Source organism: Seriola aureovittata, chromosome 20, assembly GCF_021018895.1.
Source record: "Seriola aureovittata isolate HTS-2021-v1 ecotype China chromosome 20, ASM2101889v1, whole genome shotgun sequence".
Taxonomy (NCBI): Eukaryota; Metazoa; Chordata; class Actinopteri; order Carangiformes; family Carangidae; genus Seriola; species Seriola aureovittata.
This window is the reverse complement of record NC_079383.1, coordinates 5,962,022-5,978,812: the sequence shown is the minus strand read 5'-3', so window position 1 is coordinate 5,978,812 and position 16,791 is coordinate 5,962,022. Positions and strand designations below refer to the sequence as shown.

The 16,791-nt window shown below is 39.4% G+C and overlaps 1 protein-coding gene across 3 annotated transcripts in view; it reads left to right on the top strand.

Moving 5' to 3' along the window:
• Positions 1-16,791, top strand: part of LOC130161504 (NEDD4-like E3 ubiquitin-protein ligase WWP1) — a 32,162-nt gene that overhangs the window by 5,349 nt on the left and 10,022 nt on the right. The window contains exons 2-13 of one of the 3 annotated variants that reach the window (XM_056364848.1): positions 3,882-3,938; positions 5,308-5,399; positions 5,629-5,767; positions 7,175-7,299; positions 8,398-8,550; positions 8,791-8,863; positions 11,365-11,546; positions 12,680-13,061; positions 13,311-13,406; positions 14,010-14,184; positions 16,025-16,079; positions 16,445-16,529. In XM_056364848.1, the coding sequence (XP_056220823.1) occupies positions 5,330-5,399; positions 5,629-5,767; positions 7,175-7,299; positions 8,398-8,550; positions 8,791-8,863; positions 11,365-11,546; positions 12,680-13,061; positions 13,311-13,406; positions 14,010-14,184; positions 16,025-16,079; positions 16,445-16,529 (1,535 nt within the window). In that variant the 5' untranslated portion in view covers positions 3,882-3,938; positions 5,308-5,329. Of the gene's footprint in view, positions 1-3,881; positions 3,949-5,307; positions 5,400-5,628; positions 5,768-7,174; positions 7,300-8,397; positions 8,551-8,790; positions 8,864-11,364; positions 11,547-12,607; positions 13,062-13,310; positions 13,407-14,009; positions 14,185-16,024; positions 16,080-16,444; positions 16,530-16,791 lie in introns of all 3 variants that reach the window. The other 2 variants (XM_056364845.1, XM_056364846.1) reach the window with 2 other exon arrangements.

The window sequence follows — 16,791 nt, the reverse complement described above, 5'->3', positions numbered from 1 at the left end:
TGTACTTCAGGATTCCAGGCTTAATAAAAACAATGTTTTGTTACCAATGGAGGTGTATAGTATGTATAATAGTTAGCAGTTAGTGGTGGTAGTAGTAATAGTAGTAGCAGTAGTATGTTTGTGGGTATATGTTTTTTTATTTTTTTTATTTCACTAATTAACAAAATAGGCAAGTCTGTTTAAGAGTGAACTTCAATAGATCAATTGAAATGTGTGGCTGGTATATCTAAGGATGCTAATGGTTAAGGCGCTGTAGGACCCTTGTTGCATGTTTAAAAAAAGAAAGAAAAAAGAAATACAGTTATAGAATTACGTTTGTTTCTGAAGGTGACTGTTGTCCACTTCTGGTAATAATCAGAGATAGTCATGTCTGATTATATTAAAAATTGTTTTAAGTGACTGATTACTACTGAGCTATACTTTTGACAGTTTTACTCTGCAGTAGTCTGAGCTAACATAAACTACACAGACTGATAAGGTGCTCCACAGTGCCAAATCCTGAAGGTCGCACTGCAGCTTGAAATTAATGTAATCTACTTAAAGATACACTGTGATATTTTTGATCACTAGTGGCATCATGAAGGCAATGCTTTGACGATCAGGTACCCATTTTTTTTCTACTTGCATACAGACAAGGACATGCTATTTAGTTGACTGATGGTTGTTGGTGGTACAGAAATGTAATAATGTGCCAACAAAAAGCATGGAAGAAGACAGGAAGGATGCAGTTTCACTGAAATGCTACGGACTGTGTTTAATTTTGAATCTCAGTTACAGAATCAGTATCATCCATTTCAATTTGGTATTTTTGACAGCCAAGTGCAGAGATCAGATTAGGGCAGAAACAGGTGGTCGATTAATCCATTAATAGTTAATAAGTTAGACAGAATTAACCAGGAACACTTCTGATAATTGATAAATCATTTCAGTTTACTTAAATTTCAAATATATTCCATACAGTGTAGCATATTTATATATATGTATATATAATGTATATGCTACACTCACATATTGACCCGTGTTTGCATATCAGCAGTTCCAGGGGTACTAGGGGCTAGGGTTGCACGGTATACCGGTACCAGTATAGTACCGCGATACTAGAGTTTTGAAAACGGTACTATACCAGCATTTAAAAACAATTTATTTTATCTTATTGAATGCAAATGAATTGGTAAATTGGAGCCTGTCTCTTTAAGCACAGCGAGGCCAGCGAGTGTGACGTAGTTGCCCGAGCGGATTTAAGCAGCCTCCCATGCGCACTCGCATGTTTAGACTGAGGAGGAGAGAGAAACGACAAGTTGTGTCTTAGACAGACGGAGTGGGTTGAAGAAAATACAGTAGATAGAGATGGCAGCTGCAGAAAAGCCCGTACTTGTGGACAAAATGGGGGCCCGAAGTACGGTGTGGAAATATTTCGGGTTCAAACCGAACGATAAAGGCGAGCCACTAAACCCAGAAGCACCGCAGTGCAAGCGGTGCTACAAAGTGTGTCTCCCAAAAGGAGGCAACACTTCAAACCTGTCGAAACATTTAAAGGACAACCATGCGGACTTGTTCCGAGACTTCAGTCAAGAACGACAGGTGATAATGTTGTTCACCAGTTCACTACACTGTAATGTCAATGAAAGAAGTACAAAGCCCCTCCCAGCCCAGTAGTAAACCTACAGTAGCCTGCATGCAGAGAGCTAAAACATGTCCATGGTTAATAAATACATTAAAAAATATATTTTTAAAAATTAAATTACATTCTTTAAATATTTAAATAACCCATTAAGGCAATACATAATATAATGAAATATTTTTTACAAAAAGTATCGAAAAGTATCGAAATACATATTGGTATCGGTATCAAAAAAGAAACTTGGTATCGTGACAACCTTACTAGGGGCCAGTCTATTGGCTAATAACTGTTCTATTTATTCATTTGTCAAGGCCATAGAAAATAATGGCCGATGACTGCTGGAATGTGTCCCCTTCTCACCATTTATTCCCTAGTGTTTCCTTTTTTTCAGTTTTAGCTGTCACCTGCTTACTCTGTATGAAAAGTTGCTACGGAGGGTCAACCTTGTCTTTATTGTGAGGATCGGTTCTGTTGCTCAAATATTGATTTCATTGTTGTATAGATGTATATTGAAATTGGAGCTCAAACTCTGATGGTAGCATAGCTGGCATGTCAACAAAATTTCTGCATTTGTTACATGCTAAGCCTTGTATTTTCTTTTCTTCTATGTAGCTATTCTTAAAAAAAGATGACATTTTTTTAAAGGACCAGTTTCTAGGATGTAATGGCATCTAGTGGTGAGGTTGCAGCTTGCAACCCACTGAATACCCCTCATTTCTTCCTGTCCAAGCGTGTAGGAGAATGTACGGTGGCCTTCAGATAACGTAATAACACGAAAGGCCTTCTCTAGAGCTAGACTTTGGTTTGTGCATTCTTTTCTACTGTAGAAATGTGGAAAAAGACACTCCCTATGTTGATATTAAGGTCTCATTCTAAGATAATGAAAATGTTGTCTTCAGCTTGTTGATTCGTTATGTTCTTTTGGTCCTTAGATGAAGAGCTATTACTCATACAACTAACTATATATTTTATAACTCTTAAAGAAAGTATTTTCATAACATGCATGTTAATTTTGTAGTTTGACCCTGATGTTCATGCATGATTAAGGACAATGAAAAATATTATGTGCTTTATATAAGGGTTTCCTATATATAATAATGATAATAATAATAATAATGATTAATAATACAGTTACAGTATAGTATAATCAGTATATTCATACTGTAATCAGTTTACATGAATAAAAATCAACATTTACTGACAAATATTGTGTAATAAAAATGTTTTTTCTAATGTGTATTTTTTACTCTTATTGTATTTAGTGTAAATTTACATGATATGACTTAATTTGTGTAGATTATATTATGGAAATATTACATGGTGCTACAGTCAGACTGACCTTGTGACTTTTACAGAAAAGTAAACAAGTTGACACGTAAGATGGCCAGCACATCTATGGATTGAAGTGTATGTCTAAAATGGGCTGAATAAGCACTTTGCCAGCATTGTGGTATTGATGCTAGATGACCTGGCAACAAGATGGTGAAAAGAAATCATACTAATTATACTGTATCATTTTGCTCAGAAACTGCGTTTTATAGATCCACGGCTCACAACAGAACATAGCACATAGATTTTAAGAGATTAGACAGGTTTTGAACAGGTTCAGTTTAACCCAATTATCTGCATCACTAGCTGAACAGTGAAAACAATGCTGAAACGCCCTCAAACTGTTTATTATATGTTTTTGTGTTTCACATTGCAGAAACTCAGCGTGTGCATAACAGGTTATAGTAGAACCAAGAAGCAACAAACTACATTTTGTGTGATTGCTTTATGAATATCAAAGGAGCAAATTGGGTTAGGGTTAGGTATCATGAACCAGTTCTGAACTGAAACCAAGAACAAAGAATTTGTTGTATGGTGTTTATGTTGTGGAAAACTGAAGCTAGTGCTCACAAATGTGGCTGACCTTCAGAAAAGACAGTAGTGACAGTAAAATGTAATCACTGCACAAAAATAGTTTTACTGAAGGAAGAAGTCAGTTTATTGCTGTGACTGGAGTTTTTCCCTGGTAAAACAAGCATCAGTCATTTGTAGGTGTGATTGGTGATGGAAAGTGAGGATCTAGGCAATTTTGCAACTGTAGAACTTAAAGGACTTTTCACATAGTGTCTTAATCATTCCTCCATGTTGGGGAAGTGAAACCATTGTTGCTATGTTATGAGATACAAAGTAACAAACTGGTGTCTTAATCAGAGGCTAGTTTGCACCAGTTGTGCTGAGCCTTGACCTAAAAATTTGCTCTTTTTTGTTTCAGAGGAACCATGGGACATGGAGTAGGCTGAAGCAGAGGGTCTAGCAGCACACACCAATTGTGAGTATAAGTGAGTTTTTTTTCTTTTCTTTTTTTTTTTTTACAACATTATGCTTATGTAGAATTAAAATATTGATAGATGATTAAAGGAAGATAAGTTTAAGAATGTTCAGGCAGAGTGTACAATGTTTTGGAGTCAAAATAAGAAAGTAGGTTGAGCTACTGTCCTCAAAAATCTTCCTGTTCACCACAAGACAGATAATAAAACATCCAGACAAGTAGTATGGATAAAGCACAATCATGAGCACAAGCCAAAGCAGCACTGGACTCACTCAGATCAATTTTAGATTGATTCTTCTACTGTGGTGTTTGTTGGAGAAAATGTTCAGAAAATGCTAGCGGCTCCTAAAACTTCTCCGCTGTATTGGGACCCTGCTGAGTTTGCCTGTTTCTTATTTGTAAATTTACAGGGTATATGCCTTGTGTGTTTTATGTTTGCTTACAATTGCAATATTTTTTTAGACATACATGGCATTTTTGAGGTGTTCCAGCCTGGTTTTAAAGCCCTTCGCAGCACTAAATCTGCTCTTTTAAAAGTTTTTAATCATTGTTTATTAGCTGCTGACTCCAGGGATTCTGCCATTATTATGCTTTTAGATCTCACAGCTGCATTCAACACAGTAGACCAAAGTATCCTCATCTCTCTCCTGGAGCATTATGTTGCATTAAAGGTATTACTCTGGAGTGGTTCAGGCCATGTCTTGTCTGGCAGAAGTGTTTCTGTCAGCCTCGGTGACTCTCTCCTCCTCAGCACCTCTCATTTGTGGAGTCCCTCAGGCTTCTATTCTCAGGCCAATCCTATTTAACCTGTACATGCTCCCCTTATGGACCATTCTTAGAAAGTATGGCATCTTGTTCCACTGTTATGCAGATGGCACTCAAATTTACCTGCCTTTGAAACAGAATGATGAAAATGCTTTAAAACCATTGTTGGACTGTTTCAAGGACATCAGAGCTTAGATGGCCTCACATTTTTTAAAATGTTAATGAGAGTTAAACTGAAGTGCTGATATTTGGATCAAATGGTGCCTGTGATGCCCCTCATATTGACCTGTGCTCCCTGGGTGTGATAATAGACAGTGATATTACACAGGGCAGATTGTGTCTTTGTGGTTTTAAATTTTAAATCTGGTCTTAAAACACTTCTTTATTCCCTGGCTTTTCACGGAGTAAGAGAGTTGCTTTTGATTGTTTATGGTCATAATGCTTCTATTTTATTGTCTTTTTTCTGTTTTTATTGAGTTGCTTTATGAGTTTTATTATTTTGATTGTCCATCACTTTGGTCAACTCTTATTTTTAAATGTGCTTTATAAATTTATTTTGACCTGACTTGCTTTGTTTTGTGTGTGTGTGTGTGTGGTTTTGAAGGTTTCCCACTGTGGTGTATGACATGGCCACGGCCTCATCCAGAGCAGAGTCTAGCCATAACCACAGAGGAACGACACAGCTTCATGCCATTGGTGAGTCCACACACAGCAGGCTGGGAGTGGTGGCATGGCTTCAGGGTCTTGACCCTGTCCCTCCCTCAGAGAGCTCACACTGAAGCACTGTGTTAGAAGGAATTCCTGTGTTCCTGTACGAGGTTTTTCCTAATGGGATCAATAACATATCACATCTAATCTGAAAATCTGAATAAGTGTTAGCTGCATAGTGAAAATATAAGATGTTGCTTCGTTCATGTGCTGCCAGTTTCCTGTGCCAAAATCAAGAGGAAGAAGAGCCTGTTTGGGACTGCCATTTATGTGGAGGTGACAGCAGAAGGGGAGTCGCGCCGTACAGCGAAGTCTCACAGCTCCTCCAGTCCTAAATGGGATGAGAGGCTCACTCTGTAAGAAGCAACAATTTGCCTACTCTTTCTTTGCCTGTGTGTGTGTGTCACAATGTTTTTGTTAGTTTTTTTTTTTTTACCTTAATGCTACATTTCTTGGTCTTCTGTCCATTTTTCTTTTTTATAATCTGTGTCCATGATCACATTGTGCTCCAAAATTGAGTGTAGGACAATAACCCATGAATCCCCAATCATTTTATTGTTTGGAGATGATAAAATGACGAACAAAATGTGGGTTGAGACTACCACAAACACCTGCCCTCTCATAGACCCCTTAATCAGAAGGTTCCTAGAAAAAGTGCTGATTGCCAAGTGGCGTATGCCTATATTAAAAGCTGTTGAGAGAGAAAAACAGCCCTCTCCTCCTTTCTAGGGTTTTTTTTAGTGAGATAACGTATTGTATATCTTATGAAATAAGCCTAAGACTGTTGAAACACGATTAAAAAAAGGTATTCTTTTGAAATTCTAAATATAATGACCAAAAAATCCTCAGGTGGCTCATCTGATAATTATCAGAACAAGGGAAAATGCCGTAGAAGAACACACAGAGCTCTTCGTATCATTTGAGACACTAGTGGAGCCAGCAGCCTGAACATGGCAGACGTTTACAGGCTCTCTGGCTTCTGAATGGCTCTGCCAAATGCCAGAGACATGTCATTGTAAATGCTAATTGTCTTGATTGGGTAATTATCACTGACAAGCCAGTGTGCAGCTGTATTTGTGGTCTTGTGTGCGCACCATGGATCATTTGTAAACTGTTCTTGGTCCTACACATGGCGCTTAGGCTATAATCCTAGATATTTCTCTTTAGGCTGATGCGCTCAACCATGAGCACAATGACTTTGCCTGTGTACTGTTCATTTTGTGTGAGGACAGAAAACACAAGAAAGCAGCATTATGTGAGCTGAGTACATCAGTCGCTGAGCCTGCAGCAAGGACAAATTACTCTTTTGAGATTTTTTGAGGGGGAGCAGATGTTGAAAAAGGGAGAAACTGGAAGACTGAGAAGCATCTCATAAAATAGTTGTTTTCTTTGTCGCCTTTTTCTGTTTTCAAGGGGAGCACATGTGGAAAGGAGGAGCTGGTGAATGATGGTTTTATTTGTTAAATGTGCACAGTAGTACGTCTTCCTCTTTGCTCCCCACACTCATAAATGTATTTATTGGGCTTGGGAATTCATCCTTTATAGTTATGTATTCTGAAATTATACTGAAAATCAAGAAAGAGTCTTTGTGCTTAGTGAATCCACACCTGATGAGTACACCAGTGCTAAATACATATCAGTGTTACTTTGTATACTACTACAGCAGGAAAAGAGGCACGATGAACCGATGTGAGTTGCGTTAAAAGTTGTTTTAAGAATTACATGTGATGTTTGTGTTTGTTTGTGTGTTCCGGATTATCTAGGAATGTAACACCGCACACACATGTGGATTTCAAAGTATGGAGTCACCACACCCTGAAAGCAGATGCTCTGCTGGGCAAAGCCACACTGGACCTAATGCAAGCCTTGGAGCAGCATGACAGAAAATGTATGATTACAGTATAAATACAGAACTGTATTATAATAGAAAATAAGGTGTATGGTGATCATGTGCAAATACAGGTGTTTAAAGTTACTGCAGTACCAAAGCAGATTCAATAAAGTATTACTTAATTAGACTAGGCAACATCTGGGCTTTCTGCTCTGAACTTTTTGCTACATACACATTGTTATCAACTCTTCCAATGACCTTATTTTAAAGTACAGTATAAACGGAATAAACAGAGAATAAAATTCTAGAAATGTCAGATAATTTTAGAGTCTGCAAGATAAAGACAGTAGCCGTGTTTTGACCAAAAAGTACCTGAAACTTAGTTCCAGGTACTTCTCTTCAGGAACTAAAAGGTTCCTGTGGCCTATTGCTATCTGCGTTTCCCCCGTGGCCTAAAGTCCCACGAAGATTATGCAAAATTATTACTTGACATTACATTATTCACAGCACTTTGAGGACATAACATGAACAAAAATACGGGACAAATTGCATCCCATATGTATTCAATACAAGACACAGCATTTTCCTGTATTATACGTGATGGGTGGCAACCCTAGCCACTCCGGTTGTTGTGGTCCTTTATTTTTTTGAAGTCCTTTTTTTTAGCTTCGCCCGCACCTGTTTCGCGGTGTGGAAAATGTGCTCGCTCCCTACGGACTTCTAAACATCATGATTGAAATAAAATGCAGCGAGTACTTGACCAGTCAGAAATGTTCAGCACTGCAGACCACACCCCCCAAAGTTCCTGAACCTTTGGAAAGTACTACCCCCCGACCACATACCTTTTTGGGGGTCGATCAATTTCCCCGGAACTAAATCTGGTACCTGCAGTGGAAACGCGCATAGTTCCTCAAAAGGTTCCTGGTTCCTGGGGAAAGTTCCTGCAGTGGAAACACGGCTAATGTAAAAGAATTGGTTTGATTGAGCTATTCCATCATTTTTTTGGCATGTGGTTGATTTAAAATAGCATTAAAGTTTGTGTTGATCAGAATCACATTGATAATTAAAAACTTTAATAATGGAAAGCTTTATGTTTTTTTGATGCCAGCCCTCTGTAATGCTTCCTCTCATACCATCCCTGATTTGCCTCTACAGTGGAGAATGTGAAGGAGGTGCTGAAGCTGAGCGTGGAGCAGAAGGGTGCTCTGGTGCCCACTGGGGAGCTGACTGTTTTCCTGGATGGACTGACTGTCACAGACCAGGAGGAACTGGCACAGCTTACCAACGGCATTGCCGCAAATGGCACCAGTGAGCACAGTATTTATGTTAGGAGTGGGCAATGGTTGGGTTGTTGGTTTTAAGGACCTTGTTTAACCAGTAAACAACAATCAACAGGGACAAGGAGAGAAAAATGCCACAAAAACATGCATACAGATAAAAAAACTCTGGTCAACTATCACATAAACCTATTTGTTAGAATGAATTCACTAAATATACACTTGCGTATGATATCTGAAAACAAACATTTTTTTCTTCAATTCTTCCCAGAAGTCCAACAGAATGGTGATGCCATCCACGAAAATGGAGACTCATCGTCCTCTTCCTCAAGGGCTGCCAACAGGTAAACAAACTACATGAACCAACCATTTGGTTGCTCCACATATTTCATGAGGAAGAAGATTCTGTCTACTTCCCTTTTTGTGCGCCCTGTATGAACACATGGCCTTCTTTACATTACTGTCAATACTCGTAGTCTATTGTCTTCCACTAGTTCTTTTAAAAAGGCTTTTGATAGTTTTTTAACCTCCTGTCTGTGTCTTGTCCCTGTGTCCCTTCTCCTGCTTTACGGTCTACCGGCTGGCACCACTGGTGCCAATTTTTATCATCTGTCACACAGTAAAAGTGCCATTCAATGAGGCTAACAGGGTTTTTATTGGAATGGCTGCCTGGCTCCTCTCTGCATTGCAGTTACTGAGAGGACTGCAAGACACAAGCAGGGGGATATTTAAAACTTAATAGTGTTTCCCCTCCCTGGAAGTTCCCCAAGTGTTTGAGCGCTCAGCCAGATAGGAGAGGTAGCCAGCTGAGGGACATTTGTGGTGGCGAGACAAATGTTTTACTTATTGTTACCTAAATAATGAAACATAAAACACTATTGCTTATCCGTATTAAACATATTTATTTCAGTGAATGAAAACAAATACACATATTACCAATAATCAAAAAAAAACTTTCCATCAATTAACTTTTAATTAATGTATTGATTGTGCATATCTTGTTGGCAATCCAAGCATGTTCACTACTAAATGTGTCAAAAACTCATCATCAGTCTGTGTTCAAATCTGAACATTTGGTTTCAGCTCTCAGGTTTTTTATATATAACATAACATATTCATGAGTAAATGTGCAACAATCAAGGTAAAAGTTTTTTTATGAAAAGAATGTCTTAGATATTATTTATTAAGAGTTTAACACAAAGAAACCCTGCTAATCTGCTCCATCTGGAATATGTGGGTGTGGTTTGATCAGATTTGATTGACAGTACTAGCAGAACAGCAATGGCAGAATGATAGTTTTCCAGAGTTGTCAATCTTGCTTTGCAAGAGTATAAATTGCTTCTGATTAGCCTTAAAATTGTGGATAAAACAGCATTTGTTTCAATGCAGCGCTATTTCCCGTCCAAACACAATTTTAGCCTCACTGCTCCTTCCCCGAACTGTGACTTCACTCGCAGCATATGGAAGGTGGCCAAACAGAGTTAGTCGGCAATTTAGCTAGGAGCAGATGCTTAGGGATCCCTCTGACCTACTTCTTTCCATTTGTATCTCTTTGTCTCTTTAACTTGTTGTCCTTCATGATCTTACATCACAGTTCTGCTGCAATGTGTTTTCTGGCAGACTTCCCACCATTACCTCTCATATCTTTTCTGTTCATCTCTTTCATGCTACCTTGATTTGTTTATTTTTCTCTTCTGAAATCTTTACTTCCTGAGTCTTACTCACTTTGCCTGTGCCTTGATTTCAATTTTTTGTTTGTTTTTAGTCAGCTTTGCTTTGTTGCATTTCCCTCCTTTCTTTCCCTCCATTCCAGTTAGCTTGTGTGTCTACTGCTTCTCACACCATCAAGCAGGGAGACCCTTCCTGTGGAGTCAGAGGTGCCAGGTATCGGAGCCTGTTAAAACACTTAATACTGGCCTCCAAGCTGGCTGCAGGAGTATGATGTTGTGTTTGGTTCAAAGTGTGTCTGTGTTTTTTACTAACAGAATTTCAATAACTGCTCATCTATGTTGTCCTTGTACCTCATTTTTCTCCCTGCGTCAGATTTCAATACTAAAGCAGCAAGTCCAGTTGCCTTTGACTTAGTATTTGTAATTAATCCATTAATATTTAAACATAAATACTGGGCTCTACATTTAAATTTAAACTGGGCAGATTTGGTGGGAAATTTGCTGGTATCACTTCCTGTGCAGTGTGTCTTACTGGACATTGAGTATTAGTATGGTTAGAGCTTCTATGGTTAGCGGCTAAGTCGTAAAAACCAACATTCTTTGGAGTTGTCTGCACTTGTGATCATTTCTTCTCTGTGATCTACTTCCTTTCTTTCTTCTCTTCTTCTTGGTTGCTTACCTGCTGATTTGCCATTTTTTGTTATTACTTCATGCCTAGACAAAGCCTTATCTTGACTCATATGGCAGATCTCTTATTTGTCTCAGTGTGCATGTCTGTGGCACCGACTGAACTCTCCTGCCTCACAAAAGGGCCCCTTCAGCTGTGCCCATTACATCACCACACCACCCCATTATGTCCCGTCCTTACCCCTACAAGACAATAGTGTCAGTGTCACAAGTGAGTCTTTTATCTGACACTCCCACAATGAGTGGAAGCAGCACACATTTAGCTCACTCTGAGTAATCCCTGTAAAACAAATTGATCCCATGCCTATTGTGGGCCTTTGTTTTTACTACTGGCTATTTTTTTTACTACTACAAGGAGTTTTTGTTCTTAGAATATACATTTATTTTAGTTTTAGTATAACTGTAAACACATAAATTGTGTCTTATGTATAATGTATAGGTTTATAAGTTGTTAGTTAATTAAGGAATGGTTGTGTTTTCTCCTAAAGCACAGTGAATGGTACAGACTTGGGGCCAAGGTCAGATTCCTGTTCAGCCTCCAATGGTGTGGATGGTGAGGTGCCTTCAAGCTCCTGCAGTCCTGCCCTTGGTCATGTCGTCAATGGAGATGCCACACCCAACTCCACCCCAGTCCACCAACCCTCAGACAGTGACACAGAGAGCAGGACAGGTGAGTTTGCATGATTACTATAGTGTGTGAATTACAGTAACTTAAGAGGGTTAAAATAAAATCTTAGTTCTCAGATTTGAATAGTGTGTTCATGACAATGCTGTTGAATGCTTTATTGTCCTCTTCTCGTTTACGTTTAATCCCCTTTGAGTGGTAGTATTGTTGGGTATGATTCACTTGAGACTGGACAAAATATTAACTGAATGTATAAGATGAGCTGCCGGCTCATGTCAAAGATGGAATCATGCAAGTCCTTATCAGAGGATCTCAGTTATACATGTGTATATTTCTAGCAGGTATTCATTGTGTTGCCTGGGCAGGGCTCAGTTCTTCGTGGTTCACTCAGTCCCAGTGAACAGTAGAGAAGAACAGTAGATTCATTTTCATTAAGTGAGCACTGTTATCTCTGCTGCTGTCAGCGCCTCTGTTGAAAACTCCCTGGACAGCAGGGGGAAAAAAGCAGAGTGCAGTGTACTGGGGAATGCAGGCAGAACACCAATAGCATGCTGAGCTTACACCGAGCTGCGGTTGAGTAAAGAATATTAATTCTTTATTCGTATGCCTAGATGGGTTGTCAGAATTTGAAAAGTTCAAAGTCCAAAATACTTCCATACACAACTTCTCACATGGTTTGATGTCATGATCCCATATTTGAAAGTACAGTTAAAATTCTAAATAAAAAGTGACTGCCCTACAAAACATCCGCTCTTTGGTGAACAGTTGTTTGTTGCATTGAACAAACAATTAAAGAGTTCTGTAGGCTAGGCTTTTGGTGCAGAGACCAAGCTATAGTTCTTTCTTCCGATACTACTTTCAAGTTCAAAAGTTCAATATCCATTTCAACCCTTTGTCAGTGGAAATGTTTACATTCACAGAGACACAAATGCATGTGAACAGATGTAGATTCCTAGACTACATAACTATTGGGTACTTGTTTTAAAATCAGCCATTTAAAAGGCAATTTTTGCCTTGAGACATTACTGACCTCAAGTCACGGATGGAGAAGGAGTCTCGACCATGCATTTAAACAGCACCATTGTCTTTCTCTGAATTGCCTGCAGTCAACGGGGAGTCTTGTGATGTTGCTCTTGGGCCATCATCTGTGACAGCAGGTGATGTGCTGTCCCCTGCAGATGACCACGAGGACTGCAGTCAAGATGCCGTCCTGCCAGACTCTGTCACAGCACCAAATAGCACATCTCAACCCCCGGCACCCTCCACATTGACTCCAGCCTCGACTTCTGCTGCTAAGCCTCCTGACGGCACCGCTGCTGCTTCCTCCACAATCACCTCCTCAGCCCAGGGGGCTGCCACCCCCACCACCGCCCCCACCACCACCACCACCACCACGACAACCTCCTCATCATCGTCCTCTTCCTCCCCAGCACAGGGAGAGGCGAATGCTTCAGGAGCTGGTGGTGGTATCAGTAGTAGCAGTGCAACTGTAACTACAGATGGGGCCAAGCCCAGACAACAGGCCCCCAATGCTGGAGCCTCAGATCCTCTTCCACCAGGGTAAAAATCACCATCAGCTGCTTATTTTCTGCATTCCCTGTTTAATATCACACATATTTTCAAACCTATTATTATATCATGAGGTATTTACCTTAAAGCGACACTTCAGCCAAAATCTTTTGAGTATAAAACACACACGCACTCATATTTCACTATTATATGGCAACTGTGCACAGCCTTATGAAGCTTTTTTTGTTTGCTCCCTGCACTCTCTCTTTTTTTGTTATTGTTAATTGATGTGTCTTTTAGATGGGAGCAGAGGAAAGACCCGCATGGGAGAACGTACTATGTAGACCACAACACCAGGACTACCACCTGGGAAAGACCACAGCCACTACCACCGGGGTGATTATCTGTCTTTCACTCCTTTAGGCGCTTTCAGACTACAATCTGTAACTTAACCAGGTTCATCTTTCTGTTTTAACTCTGGCTTTTTGCCTGCAAACAGACATAGGTAACCTTAACACCCTGTTTACACAAGATGGCTTTCAACCATGTCTGCCACTAAACAAAAATTGTTGTAAACCAATGGTTTGGTTGGATGGTTTCAGTTTACATTTCTTGCACTTGCATTCGGTCTTCATAGATTAACACAGTTGATACCACATGATGAAATGTCCTGATATATAAATCTAACCAAAGTGCCAAAGGCAGAGAGTTCCATGAAGTAGGGTGGTGTTTTCTTAGGACACTCAGGAATTTGTTCAGTTTCAGTGAGAGTTATTATTTGGTGAATATCCTCAAGCAGAACGAAGTTACTGAACTTTGAATTAATTGTTTCCATTTAGAAGTTGTCCCCCCAGGTTCTTTTAATTATTTTGGATTGAATGAGTAAGTGTCAGGTTGGAAGTGTACCTTTGACTTTCCTTGCTGGACTAGCCACCTGCTTACAAGCCTGTGTTTGTGTGTCTCTGTTAATTGTACCATCCATCTCCCTCACTGTGCCAGCTGGGAGCGCCGAGTGGATGACCGGGGCAGGATCTATTATGTGGACCATAACACCCGCACCACCACATGGCAGCGTCCCACTATGGAATCAGTCCGCAACTTTGAGCAGTGGCAGAGCCAACGCAGCCAACTGCAGGGAGCTATGCACCAGTTTAACCAGAGATACCTCTACTCTGTAAGACCATCCTCACCACACCTTTCAATCACTGTTTTGTTTTTTTTTATTTATACCTGTAAAAGTTTTTCGACCTATAAATTTAGTTAGTCAACATTCTTACTTTTTAGTTTAACACCACCCAAGTGATACTGTTCATACCAGCATTCCATATACTTCTTTCAAGCAATGGAAACATCTCCTCATTCAAAAGAGCAGCCACACTAGTACATGCTGAAAAAACAAACAACTTAATCAAGAGAATGAAACAGAACTATAATTTTGGTCATGAAAAGAGAAAAAGTGAGTGAAGAGTGAATAGCAAGAACAGCAATCAGGTAAACTTGTTTTATCCTCCAAGTTTGGTGTCAGCAAATAAGAGTAAGTAAGTTGATGTGCATCTCTCTCTCTCTGTCTGTCTTTAGCTACAAGTACATGCAGTGAAATTCTTCTCTGAGTTCTGAAATGAATGATTTCAGAACACAGTGTGTTTGAGTGTGTGTGTGTGTGTGTGTGTGTGTGTGTGTGTGTGTGTGTGTGTGTGTCTTTATCAGTTGTAAAGTAATATATTGACATTTACTGCTGTATTGAAAGAGTAGTCCATAGAAATTATCACAAATAAAGACTGTTTGGTTTTGCAATCTTAAAATCAGTGTATAGTAAATGTGAGTTAAAGGCGTGTCGCTGATGTAACCAGCTACAGCTTGAAGTGACATTGAGGAATTAAAATATATTGAAAAATGTTTTAAAAGGAAGGCAGGATTCCTGTATACACCCTATGCAAAACCGCAGTCCTTTCTCTGTGAACCCTGTGCATTATTGAGTCACCTGACCACACTGGATCATTCCAGCTGTTCGCTTTTATCAGCTCATCAACTTTTAAAGTGTGCATTTAGCTCAGACCATTCCACAATACGTACCCAGTCCTACAGAAAACAGATCTGTGGCTCTGACCGAAAAAGAATTTTAAGGATCTTAAAAAATCCTCTGATCTCTGATCTAAGTGATCACTTTTCCTTTCCTCTGCAGTCTGTACTGGCTCAGATATTGGGCCTAATATTACAGTCAAGAACTCTTCTGCCAATATCTAGAGCTCTGAAATGGCTCAGTTAACTTCTTGAGGAATTTAAAGGTACCCCTTTAAAAGGACCTGGTTTTTGCATATGCAGCCTTATAATTACATATATTTGATATAAGCCATGGCACATACTATGATAACTAACTCAAGCAAGTTTCAGAAATTCAAACATTACAAAATGTTGTAGTAAGGTATAGATTAAATTGGCCAACACTGTAAATGGTAATGTCCTCAATTTTATTTTCTCTCCTAATTGGCAGGGGTAACCAAGTCGTTGTCATGATGATCTTATTATTCATAGGACCAACTTCTGGTTCTGATCTTTCTCTGGGTGTATTTGTTTTGCAACCCTACTCACTCAACACACTGTTTGGCATCTAGCTCACCTCATTTAGCCCGAAGGTGAGAAGTTTACTTCAGCAGGGCTTCAAATATGCACAACCCAGCCTCTGCCTTAATCTGGTTATCTTTGTGAGGGTCCCCCTCCCAAGTCTTTGATCTGAATGGTGATGTCATCTTCATTGATGATGATTAGCTTACAACACAAATCAAAAGACAGACAGTTGGAAACTACTGAGCAGTAAGCAGCCACAGAGGCCTTCTTGCCAACACATCAGAACGGGTTTATTTTTGTTTATTGTTCAATCTTCCTGTTGCAGATTTTTTTTACATTTCTTTTTGAAAATTTTTTAATATCCTACATATTTGGAATATTTTTGAGAAGAGTGGGGTCTTCCTGGTGTTTTCTGAATGGAGGTTTATGTGTGCATCCCTCATTTCCAGGCATCCATGATGTCTGCTGAGAACGACCCTCTTGGCCCGCTACCTCCTGGCTGGGGTGAGTTCACATTCTCTCTTCTCAATCCTATTCACATTTCCACATGGTGTCAGTATGTACTGTATTTGAAGTAAGAAACTACAGAAATGTATCGGTATGCATCATACCTATTTTCAAGCCAAAAATGTGTGTTAATGTAAAATATGAGTAGCAATGCTTTGTGATACTGTTTTAAGTTGTATCAGCGTCATTCTGAATGTTTCCCACAGTCTCCTCTCAACCGCTGTTCACAAGGATGACAGCTTGTTGAACGACTGTGTTTATAGCATGAGTCAGCACTGGTGATAATCAGACATGTGTTGCCACATAGTGTCCATTCTGTCTATTAAGCTACAGATTCCTGTGTTTGCTTTTATCAACTTTAGAGAGACGTGTGGACTCCAATGACCGGGTGTACTTTGTAAACCATAACACCAAGACAACACAGTGGGAGGACCCCCGAACCCAAGGGTGAGCTCAAAGAAACCATAATAGAAAATAAATGGAGACTGTATTGTCCACACATGGTCTCATTGTAGTAAAGTAAGAAAGTACTTGAAATAGAGTATGAGTACAGTGAACTGGCTAATCCATTGTTAATTTTATGGAATTAAACAGGAGGAGGGAATGTATAATTACAGATCATAATTTTAATGTGAAAGATCATCTCTTGGTTAATAGGCTTTTTCCTCTCCTGCACCAAATTGATATCATACAGCTCTCTCTCAGTTCT